A 12,458-nucleotide genomic window follows, 5' to 3' on the forward strand; every position below is an offset into this window, starting at 1 on the left:
GTGCAGACAAACAGGCATCCAAAAACGAAAGCCACAAAAGATCTTCAACAAATAAGTTTCTCTGCGCTGGTACGTAAGACGTTACCGCAAAAGATGGAAACAAACGAACAGAGTCTGGGAGGGTGAACCTGAGGTAAACAATGCAGGGGCTTGATGAGAGGATGAGAAGCAGGTGTGAGAGCAGAGCAGGTGAGGATAGGTCAGCCACACCCAGCCTGCACAGAGGGGGAGTCTGGACAGAACAGACAAAGAACAGGAAGGGCAGGAAAACACTGAGAAATAGACAAAATGGGGTTTTTATAAACCGGGTTCGGGAATAAGGGCCACGCCTCGTACTCGTTCAATTTCCGTTCTCCACGTACTTAAGCACTCCCTCTTCCTTCCACTCCTTCTTTGACACCGCTGTCACATCCCACCCCCCATACCCTCTTTCTTGCTTTGTCTCCCCTTTTCTCGTCTCCATTCCCACACAGGAACCAGGGGCTCTAATCCTAGAGTCACAGAGAGACGGTTCCCCCACTCAGAGTCTCCATCCCCCCAGGTTCCTCCCAGGATTCCTCCAGTCAACCTCAGGACCACTCTGCCGATGGTCCCGCCTCATCCCTCCTTCCCTTCATCCCTCATCCCCCTCGCCTTTCCTCCCCTCACCCCTTCCTCCCTCCCTTCATCCCTCGCCCTAACATCCCTCATCCTCCGACCCCCATCCCTTCATCCCTCGAACCCTCTAACCCTCTCTTTCCCTAAACCCTCCCACAGCATACCACCCACGCTTCCCGAACGTCACTCGTAATAAACATGTTCAAACTCCATCTGTACGGGCGTGGTCCTTGTTAGTGAAACTAACAAGTTATAACATTAACAGGTGCACTGGGAGCTGGAGGGTGGCTGGTTCGTGGTTCGGGGCCAGTTCACTCACATCGTCTCTCCACATTTACATGTCTATAAGCACTTTGTGTGTTTGTGGTTGTATATTTGGGCCTATGTATGTAAAAGTGGAATTTCCCATCAAGGGATCAATAAAGTTAATCTTCTTATTTTAGCTCTAAGTCAGCAGCTTCAAGTTCCTCTGTGTGCATATCACTGAGCAGCTCTCCTGGTCACTACACGTGGACGTGGACGTCATCGTCCAGTCTTTCTCTCAGGATACTGAGGAAGCTTTCACGGGTGCACCGCTGCAGGTGGAAGCAGCGCAGCGCCTTCGGACCACAGCCGTCCGGCCTGCAGACTGCTCGGCCTTGTTAGCTCTGTGTGCGTGACTGCGTGCACCTCCAGACTTTGAGTCTCTGTCCTTACTTTTCATATATTTAAACTAGTGTAGCATGTCCTATTGTTACAGTACATTCATCTGTTCATACAGTGGAACCTCTCATACATTTCTTTGGTGTGTGTTTGCATATTAAAATTACTCATACACGGACAAATATGAAGAAGTATTTGCATGTGCTGGAAGCATAATGCACATAGACTGGGAGGTGTCAGGGAAGGGAGATACGTACAAATATAGTTATAGCTGAGAGAAGACATCATATTGACATCGCTGTGGAGAGAGAAGCAGGCCAACACAGTGACAGAGGTGAGTACTTTACTTTTCTAATGTCAGAGAGTAACTTCTCTTCAGTGTGAGTGCAGTTTAAAAGACACAGGAAGCTTCATTTCTGATCTCTCTGAATTTATTTGTCTCTCATTATCATACATTACAGTAAAGATGCTGTGGAGTCTTTTGTTCATCCCTCTGGCTGGTAAGCGGCTCACTTTACTGCACATGCATGTCCGTAATGATTTAAATGATCCACAAGGTTATGAATCATGGGTAAAATAATAAAAGAGTTGACTGTGTTTTACTGAAAAGTAAAGAATTCTTATATAACCTTTTGGTTTTCCACTTCCACCAGGTGCACACATATGTCTATCCGGTGAGAATGAATGTGTTTCTTTGCACTACATCATAGTGTTTCTATGCTAAATAATGGCAGATATTTTTAAAGTGAAAGATTTTACATTTTGTTTTGTTTACAGATAACGAACTCACCAACAAACCTGAGTATGACTGGATTAATGACCAACCATCAAACTGGAAAACAACCCCCATAGATTATCCATACTTTTCTGAAAGGGCTGTTGATAGAGACAAACTGACCTGTTCTTACATCCCGGGAAATCACTGGTGGAGGATTGACCTGATGGATGTCTACAAGATTTCCTCGATTGCTATCTACAACACATGGTATCCAAATATATCCGGAGCTCAGATCCACATCGGGAACTGCCCTGTGAACGACGGCCTCACCAACAAACTGTATGTTACTTTATTTCACATTTTCCTGCGTTTTGTCCAAAATTTCCTGTGAAAAGTTTTGAATGTAACAAAAATATTTAATAACTAAATTTAAAGAGGTTTGTAATAGACTTTCAGTTTCATGCTTCCACTGATAATTCTAACTCGCAGCTGTGTGCAACACTGAGTGGTTAAAACTATATGACTTAAGTTAAAAGTTGCAGACAACGCCACCGAGGTTGAAAAGAGCCTAGGACTCTGATATAAAAACACACAGGGGTAAGCAGAGCAGAGTTCAAGGTATGGTTTAGAAAAGGATCCATTTATTTATATCAAATACAAAAAAAAAATACTTCAAAATGTCCCTTGTTTTAGTCCATCTCCGCCTCGACTGTCGGCTCCAGCCCCTCACCCATCACCTCACTTCCGCCTGGCCCCAATCTTAGGTTGTTGTAACTAGTACCGTGCCCACGGGCACCGGCAGCCGCGTTTCAGATCCTGGCTCCGGGTCCAGCTCGGCTCCCAGCTCTGGTACGGGCCCTGACGCTGGCCCCAACCAGGCCCACACAATCCTCCGTCTCCACGTGGCAAGTTTAAAGCATGCACAATCTCATAAAAACTGACCCTACCACACATACTAACAATTGTCTTTGTAACTGTTGAGGTAAATCTTTATTAGTGTTGTGTTGCATCTCTGCCACACCCAGTGAGTAAAGGCACATACATGCTAATGAATCGAACAAGAGCTGGGATGGGTGGGTGGAATCGGGTGGATGAATGACTGCATTCATTTTGTGCAAACAAACTGGCTTCATTAATACTGAATGCATAAACCTGGCTACCACTGCACAGTGAGTACTATTAAATACATTTTATTACTTGCTTCACATTAAGTTTATTAGTTAAAATGATGTCATAACTCCTGCAACTGTTCCTGTGTCATTGTTTGGATAGAAACTGGAGTCTGCCTCCACCCACGTCTCCAGCAGCAAGCGAATCAGAACCACAAACTGCCCTTTCTGTTTCTCTGCCCCTCACTGTATGTTCTTCTTTTTCTGTCTTACAGGGTTAAAAACATCACAGACTTCCAAAAGGGCTGCTGGAATGTGTATCACACAAACACTTCAGGCCGCTACATCACTGTGTCCAACCCAAGAAAGGAGAATTTCTATCTGTGTGAAGTGAGAATCAACGCCACTAAAGAAGGTACGAGAAATGTTCTCATCCCACAAACTGAGCTGCTTATTCAGTGCAGTGCACACATGCAATAACTGATTGATAGGCAGAGATGATTAAATGTCTTTACAGACAGAAACTGTATCAATACAAGAGCAGATATTATTATTACAAACTAAACAACAACCAAATGCACATTTTCACACAACAAAAGAAGAAATGTGGTTCAACAAAGAAACAATGAAAACATGTATGTGCAGCTGCAGTGTCACAGCTTTCTGTTTTACGTTGTTAAATAAAAGAGGAATTCTTGTATAATTCTTATAATATATAATTCTGGCTTTCCACAGAGCCACCAGCATGTCCAGAAGGTGAGAATAAATGCATTTCTTTACACTCATCAGCATCATTTCTCTCAAATCATGAGAAAAACAAGTATCCTAGTATTTCTATGATAAATGATGGCCGATATTTTGAAGTGCATTATTCTACATTTTGTTTTGTTTTCATACACAGATTTCTACCAACCCAACGATGACTGGATCACGTTGCAGTCATGTTCTGGAGAAGCTGCTGACAGGAATAAAATAAACTGTGCTGAAATCTCGAGAATACAAAACTCCATGTGGAGGATCGACCTGCTCGGTGTCTACAACATTTCCTCTGTCGCTCTCTACAACAAAGGTCTGGATAACGCTGATATGAGCGCCGCTTGGATCCAAATTGGGAACTCTCGTGTGAACAGCAAGCCCAATACCAACAAACTGTATGTTACTATGAACTGATTTATTTCTATGATGATGCATTCATCAGTTAACACAGTATCAATCCCTAAAAACATCAGATGTACTAAAACCTGGCAAAGGGTCCTCAGTGTTGGTGCCATATACTGTACACATATTTTTCTAACAGTCTACCTTTTTCAGCGTCCACATCTCCAGCAGCAAGCGAATCAGAGATTTCATCCCACAGAACCACAAACTGCCCTTTCTGTTTCTCTGCCCCTCACTGTATGTTCTTCTTTTTCTGTCTTACAGGGTTAAAACCATCACAGACTTCCAAATGGACTGCTGGAATGTGTATCAGACAAACACTTCAGGCCGCTACATCACTGTGTCCCTCCCAAGAAAGGAGAATTTCTATCTGTGTGAAGTGAGGATCAACGCCACTAAAGAAGGTACGAGAAATGTTCTCATCCCACAAACTGAGCTGCTTATTCAGTGCAGTGCTCACATACAATAACTGATTGATAGGCAGAGATGATTAAATGTCTCAACATGACCCTGTTCCCTTTTCTTCTTCAGTTGAAACATTTCACACTGATGTTTTTTTTGTTTTTTAGAATCACCCTTTAAGCTGATCAAGCAGAAGAAGACTTGGGCAAATGCCCTGGAGTACTGCAGAGCCAATCACATGGACCTGGCTTCCATCCTTGACGAAGAGGAACAGGCCTTGGCTGAGCTGGAGGTGAAGAAGGCAAACACTGACTTTGTGTGGCTGGGCCTTCACTACACCTGCGTCCTGGAGTTCTGGTTCTGGGTCGCTGATTATCCCTTATGTTTCGATCACTGGGCTCCAGGCCACAAGAAAGAAGAGTGCGACATAAGTGTTGCCATGCAGAAGACAGAGGACCATCAGTGGTTCAGCAAGTGTGTCTACGACGAGTTTAATTTCCTTTGTGAAAAGTAAGAGAAATCAATGTTTTGTTTTTCTCAGCTCAAATTTGGACGAGTGTCGCTGTTGGCATTGTTGTCGTGACAACTTCTCTCATATGTGTTGTAGGTGATGGCTTCAGGCCCGGTGAAGCAGCTTTCCAGGTAAAAGTGATGGAATGAAGCACCTGCAACATAAACACGGCTGACAACAAACATATGTTATTTGCTACAGTTCATTTAATTAGTTTCTCTCCATATTTTAGGACATGCGTGCACTCTGCCTTTGTGAAATGAGCTTGAAGTTGACTTAATGCTTCATATGTTGTGATTCATGATGCTGTGATTTGATGATTATCATATCTATGATATATATGCAAAATATTTCTTACTACTACTTTACTTTATTATATATTTGCAGCTTTTTTAAGAGATAACGTGATATAACATGACATGACATGCTTTTAATTCATGATGCTGTGATATGATGATTACATAAGGTCAAAATATTTGTTGTCTTTTTTTACTTTATAATATCTTTGCAGCTTTTTAAGACATAACATATGATGTATACACATATCTAATATATCTACTAGAAATAGAAAAAGTGTATCGGCATGTACGTTGTTACAGAAATTATTATTATTATATAATTTAGGAAAGTTTGAGATCTTAAATTTTCAGAAATGGGGGAGAATCCATGTTTATTCTTTATTCTTATTAAATACAGTTTATGTGGCCACTTCTATCTTTGTACACGTGTGTATATATATCAAAACAAATATATTTTTAAAGGGGACACACACAGAAGTTAATGTAATTGAAGCCTGAATGGAAACCCCAGGTGCCAACCTATGATTGGCTAACTGCCCGGTTAGAGGCGGGACTAACCAAATGTTTGATGAATATTTTTGCATGTGCCTTTTTTTCTGTATGTACTTGACTCTGTTTAAGGACTTTAACTAATAAAGTGTGTAAGCTTTGCACGTGTTGTGATTGGTCGGTCACTTAATTAAATTAAATACAGTAATATGAAGCATGATGTTAGTAATTAAAGTAGATACTAGAAGGTAAAAGAGTGACTGCAGCCTGGTAACTTAACTCAGCACTCCCAGGTCAGTCCACTGATGATCTGCTATTTATAATAAACATTTCTTTTGGAGTTTGCCTCAGCTGTTGACGTGAATGGCCAGTTGCTGTTTGTAGGTGAAAGGGCATCTAGTCATTCCAACATGGACTGTGTTTTGATGCAAACGAGCATTGAAGTTGAATTAAATTTGAACTTTAATTTCAGTGGTACAGTGTTTTCCACTTGTAATAGGACCTAAAGGATCTCCAGGCCAATCTTCTGAACAAGTTGTTCAAAAGTAAAATCCTTCCGTGTGTCACAGCTTTAATGCACAAGAGATACCTCCACAGTGATATGATATGAGACGACAGGACAGACTTTTACTCAGCAGATACAAGATACAACACCGTTTTATAAGTAGTATACACTATATGCATCTTTAAAATATACAGATATGATGGCTTCTTTACTACTGACTGACTCTTTACTGATCTCCATCTCACATGCAGCTGTTTCAAAATGCAAATGTTCCTGTTTTGTAATTTTGTAATTCTTCTCACGTCTGTAACTTTACTTCCCGCCTTCTTGTTGTTGTTTCCCGCCAGTTTTGAACGTCTGTTCCACCCACTCTTTCTTTTTCTTGTCGTGTGGTCTTCCCCTCCTCTTTGTGTTTCTGCCTTTTCTATCTCTGGTGGTCTTCCCCTCCTCTTTGTGTTTCTGCCTTTTCTATCTCTGTGGCGGCAGGTGAGAGGGAAACACCTAGCGACAGGTGTTTCCCTCTCACCTGCCCGATTGCCTCACCACCTGTTCTTCATTCACCAATCAACCGCTGCGGTTTATAAGACTTGCTCTTCCTCACAGATGCGGTCAGATCTTACAGTTGCTGTAGTGGTATCTGAATTAATAAGATTCCAAATGTATTTTATAGCACTGAGATAAAATAAAGATGAGCGGTTGGATAAAAGGTGTCTTAAATTTTCCCAGAAATTCTCCTTTTTTTTCTCCTCTGTAGTCGAGTTTACCTGATAAAGTCCAAAGAAGATGAAGACGAATGTTGAGAAATGAGTTGATAACCGTCTGCCAGTGTCTCTCGATATAACATGCAGCATGGTTCACGTGGTTATTGTCATCTGAATTGAAGTAAGTGCAGCTACAGTAACTTTCTTAATGCAGTTTTTCCCATCGAGTGTTTCTGTCAGTGACCGAACTGCATCTGGAGTTTTAACACAGCTGTGAAGTCGTGGAAAACTTTTGTGCGTCGCTAAAATTGCTAAATTTTATCACTTTGCTGGGTCTGCAGACATCTACAAAGTGCTGCCACGGTTGGTTTAGATCACGCCTGTGTGATACAACAAAGGGTCAGCGCCTGCAGCTACAATTAAGAGGAAATCTAATACAGCAGTGGTCTTTTGCAGAGCAGCTCAGCGTGGATGAGAGACGCACAGTAGGTGAAGACGAGTCAGTGCCTGCTTAGTTTTAAAGAAACGCAGCCTGCGAGCTTTCAGTTCAGACGGAGGACTCCAGAGGTCGTCGGTGTCACCATCTGGTGGTTGTTGGATACAGTGTCGGGCAGAATACCTCGAAGCTGTGCAGTGAACTAACTTTAAAATTCATGAATGACATAAACTAACACATGTTAAATCATGTTGATGCTACACTGACTTTAGGTGAATGGCGTCTGTTCTCACGGTAACTAGTTACTTTGAGCTCTGGGCTGGATGTTTTCTGGTTTTCCCTCTGATGTCCTCAACTCCCTCTCTCTCTTAAACCGCTGCTAACTGTAGCTGCTGTTAGCTCGGTTTGGTAGCCGGGCTGCCCAGACTGTGAGCTCAGAGCACCGGCCGAGTGTTGGTGTTTGTACCACAGGTGTTTTGGATCACCGGGAGGAAGAAGAAGAAGAAGAAGAAGAGGAGGTGGGTGTGGGGGAGTAACGGGGAGTAGAGCCAGTGTCGTGCCAGAACCGGAGCTGGGCAAGCGGCCAGCGTAACTGGGCTTAGTGGCATCTATGGACATAACGACAGAGGAGAAAAGACCAAAGGTGGCGTTTAGTCTAAATAACCAGCACTGTGTTTAGACGTGCAAATGTCGACTGTTGAAATGAAAAAGTAAAACTTGAGTTTTAGAAGAATTGTTCAGGAGCATCAGATTGTCCTCCTGTAGGAGCACGATGATCACATTGTTCCTGTGTTATCAACTTCAACTCTGATGCCCCCATGCATGGAGAGGCATTTGGTGGAGGCACATGTCAGATCATTCAAAGTGGAGTTTCCGGAGCTTCTGGGCAGCGGCCTGCTCAATGTTTCATGTTGCCCCTCTAGAGCCAAACAAGTGCAGTGGGTTCCTATTTTCTGTCAAGGATGTCATAACAGGAAGGATGGACTTGACTGTTTGCAGGAGATCCTGTATCTCGTTAAAAGTGAGACTCACAAACCTCACAGACCCTCTGCAGTACTTTCCAGGTCGGAGTCAGAAGTTGCTGTACCATGCTGTGATCTCGATGGACTTCCTTGAGTCTCCTGGTGAGCCTTCTTGACCGGGGTTCATGGTCCACAAAAGGTCCTCAAAGATGTGGACGCCCAGACTTTTGAAGCTGGAGACTCGCTGAACCTGTGTCCTGTTGATAGTGCTGCCATTGGTATGTCTGAAGTTGTAGTAGTAACTTTTGCCGTCACTACATTGATCTGACGGCTGCCAACACTATTAACAGATAGCAGGCTCATAAAACACAAAACAGAGTTATTGCAGCCTGTCGTCATGTTCAAACCCCCAAAAAAGGGAAAGAATATGTTCTTCCATCTCTTTCCTACCCCTTCAGTCATCTCCTGTGATTTTATGAATACATCCTGAACCACCAGTTTACTCTCTAGGTGTATATAAAGTAGTTAAAATCAGCTCCACCTCAACCAGCTACAACAGTAAAGGCTGCTGAAACGTTGATGCATTTTACATTGTTGTATTTGGTAGAAGGATCCGAATACTTCTTGAGTTAGCTTGCAGTTTATGCAGCTTAATGAATCAATGCTTTTATATTCGAAACAGGACAAAGGCAAAGACAAAGTCAGCAGACTTCCAAAAAAACAACTCTCATGTCTCCTCGTCACACTGGTGAAGGTTTCGTGGAGCTCTTTCGCCTCCCAGTGGTAGTTTTTGCTTTTGTCTGACATAAGGGTCAAGCATCCTTCATGACAACAAACTGATTGAGTGGATGAAGTGAATCTGTACATGAAATCATCGAACTAGAGTCACTGAACAGACTTTACTGATGGGATGTGTGAACAAAGTGAAGCTTTACAGAATGAATAAACCAACTTCTTGTCTTCATCAGACGTCAGTCAGTCATAGTTCTGGTGGACCTCTTACACATTGGCATTGGTCTTTTTACACGTGACTTTTGCTCCACCTCTGCCAACGGATGTGCTGATTTGTCAGTATGCCTCAGTAGCTATCCATGCCACTTTCACGTAACTGAAACCTCAATGGCTTCAGTTACATGTCTCGATGACAACAGCTGATAGGAAAATTAGGTGCTGAAAGCAGCGTACGCAGAACATCACTATACTGATACTATAGTGCAATAATCCTGTTAAACACCTTAATTTCCCTCCATGTCTTTTTTGAGGTCACCAAGAGTTCAACATTGAACTTCATTGAACTGGTGACCCTGTGTTAATCTGCATGGGACAAATGAACTGCTACACACACACAGTACAGCTGACTGACGACCTGACGGGATTCTGGGAATTAGTTTTTTTAAATGTCCGGACATAGACATAAAACTCTTCAACAAAAGTGGTGATGTTCTTTTTCACATTTTCCTCTTCATGGTTATTCTTTAAACTTTAGAGAGAAACCCTGCAACACACTTTCTGATCTTCTCTGTTAAAAGTATAAAAGTCTTTTCATTAAACCATCACTGACACAGTATCAGTATCAAAAACACACGTGTCCCATTTCATTTTGCAGCAAACTTGTAGGAAGCGGTACTTTTTCCAGATGAAGTACATTGCATATTAGACAGACAGATATTTGCATTGCGTATTAAAATTACACATACATGGCCAAGTATGAAGAAGTATTTGCATGTGCTGTAAGCATGCACTGATAACACACGTACTGTGTTGACTGACCTTAGAATGTCCCGAAAATCTACATGACAACCAGGAAAAATGACACTGCTGATTGATGTCAGTGTATTTTCATAAAGGCGACTGGGAGGTGTCAGGGAAGGGAGATACGTACAAATATAGTTATAGCTGAGAGAAGACATCATATTGACATCGCTGTGGACAGAGAAGCAGGCCAACACAGTGACAGAGGTGAGTACTTTACTTTTCTAATGTCAGAGAGTAACTTGTCTTTCTCTTCAGTGTGAGTGCAGTTTAAAAGACACAGGAAGCTTCATTTCTGATCTCTCTGAATTTATTTGTCTCTCATTATCAGCTGATGTTGCTATATCTTCTCCAAGATGCTGTGGAGTCTTTTGTTCATCCTTCTGATCGGTGAGCGGCTCACTTTACTGCACATGCATGTCAGAGATAGTACGGATGAAAAAACTGCTCTACAGAAAGTGATTGAATATTGTGATACTGCTGTTTCACCAAGCAGAATATCACAGCTGTCAGTAACCATGACATGACTAAAGTCCAAATATTTAATTTTAAATATGAATTCTTGTATGATCCTTTGGTTTTCCACTTTCCACAGGGCAGTAAAGTGAGCCGCTCACCATCAGAAGGATGAACAAAAGACTCCACAGCATCTTGGAGAAGATATAGCAACATCAGCTGATAATGAGAGACAAATAAATTCAGAGAGATCAGAAATGAAGCTTCCTGTGTCTTTTAAACTGCACTCACACTGAAGAGAAACAAGTTACTCTCTGACATTAGAAAAGTAAAGTACTCACTCTGTCACTGTGTTGGCCTGCTTCTCTGTCCACAGCGATGTCAATATGAGTGTCTTCTCTCAGCTATAACTATATTGTACGTATCCCTTCCCTGACACCTCCCAGTCGCCTTTATGAAAAACACTACATCAATCAGCAGTGTCATTTTTCCTGGTTGTCACGTAGATTTCGGGACTTCGTATCAATACTGTGATTATGTGCTTCCAGCACATGCAAATACTTCTTCATAGGCTGTGTGTTTAATGTGTAATTTTAATATGCAATAAAGCTACTTTCGCTGGAAAAAGTACCGCTCTACAAGTTTGCTGCAAAATGAAACATGGGACACATTGTTTTTTGATACTGATACTGTGTCAGTGAGTTTAATGAAAAACTTTTATACTTTTACAGAGAGATCAGGAAGTGGGTTTCTCCTAAAGTTTAATATACGAAGAGGAAAATGTGAAAAAGAACATCACCACTTTGTCAAAGATTTTTATGTCTGTTTATGTTGCAGAATCATAACTTAAAAAACTAATTCCAGAATCCCGTCAAGTCGTCAGTCAGCTGTACTGTGTGTGTGTAGCAATTTCACAAGTCTTCAAGTTTATTTGTCCCATGTAGATTAGCACATAGGGTCACCAGTATTCAATAAAGTTCAATTCAACGCTTTGATGCACAAGAAGACACTTCTTAGAAGGAGACACGATCAAGAATTGTTGATTACTATAATGCTGCCAAGGGTTACAAAGTATTTCAAAGACAAATGGAGACACTTTGGGACGGTGGCACTCTAAGCAAGAGTGGGAAGCAGAGTCGAAATGACACCAAGAGCACAAAGAAGACCTCGTCAACATGAAGAGAAAGAAAAAGACCCAAATGACAGAGATTTGAAGGCGTCATTGAAATGGCTAACTCCTGTGTCTGAGTCTACATATGTAACATTGAACGGCAGGGTATCTACGACAGGACCCACGAAGGAAGCCACTGCTATAAAAAAGAACATTGCTCAACCGCCGAATTTGTAAAGAGCACGTTGACAGTCCACGTCGGAACTGGCAGAATTTTGTTTTGTTGACTGATCAAACTAAGATTGAACGTCTGGAGAAACAAAAAACGCACCAACAGAGCACTACATCAACCTACATAGAAAGGGCCACTGCATTCATCATGAAAACATCAGCCCAATCTAAGTACGGCGTGAGGAAACAATCATGCTTTGCTCATCAGAGCGTGGATGATGAACAGGAAGTCCACAACAGAACGGCTTATAAAACAAAATCCCACCTTTTGGAGAGGCCAAGTCAAGCCCAGACCTCAACCCAATGAGAGATGCTATAGGAATGGAACTGGAAAGAGCCATACACATGAGACACAATCCAAATAATATGACAGAGCTAA

The 12,458-nt window shown here is 42.0% G+C and overlaps 2 protein-coding genes across 2 annotated transcripts in view; both read left to right on the top strand.

Moving 5' to 3' along the window:
- The first annotated feature begins 1,523 nt into the window (after positions 1-1,523).
- Positions 1,524-12,458, top strand: part of LOC104932731 (macrophage mannose receptor 1) — a 39,970-nt gene continuing 29,035 nt past the window's right edge. The window contains exons 1-5 of the mRNA XM_027289082.1: positions 1,524-1,573; positions 1,701-1,739; positions 1,893-1,913; positions 2,017-2,296; positions 4,489-4,628. Coding sequence (XP_027144883.1) covers positions 1,706-1,739; positions 1,893-1,913; positions 2,017-2,296; positions 4,489-4,628 — 475 coding nt within the window. The 5' untranslated portion in view covers positions 1,524-1,573; positions 1,701-1,705. The remainder of the gene's footprint in view (positions 1,574-1,700; positions 1,740-1,892; positions 1,914-2,016; positions 2,297-4,488; positions 4,629-12,458) is intronic.
- Positions 7,061-12,458, top strand: part of LOC109140475 (uncharacterized) — a 30,452-nt gene continuing 25,054 nt past the window's right edge. Inside the window, exons 1-3 of the mRNA XM_027289084.1 lie at positions 7,061-7,312; positions 10,305-10,488; positions 10,613-10,671. Coding sequence (XP_027144885.1) covers positions 10,638-10,671 — 34 coding nt within the window. The 5' untranslated portion in view covers positions 7,061-7,312; positions 10,305-10,488; positions 10,613-10,637. The remainder of the gene's footprint in view (positions 7,313-10,304; positions 10,489-10,612; positions 10,672-12,458) is intronic.

Source organism: Larimichthys crocea, chromosome II (genome assembly GCF_000972845.2).
Source record: "Larimichthys crocea isolate SSNF chromosome II, L_crocea_2.0, whole genome shotgun sequence".
Lineage (NCBI taxonomy): Eukaryota > Metazoa > Chordata > Actinopteri > Sciaenidae > Larimichthys > Larimichthys crocea.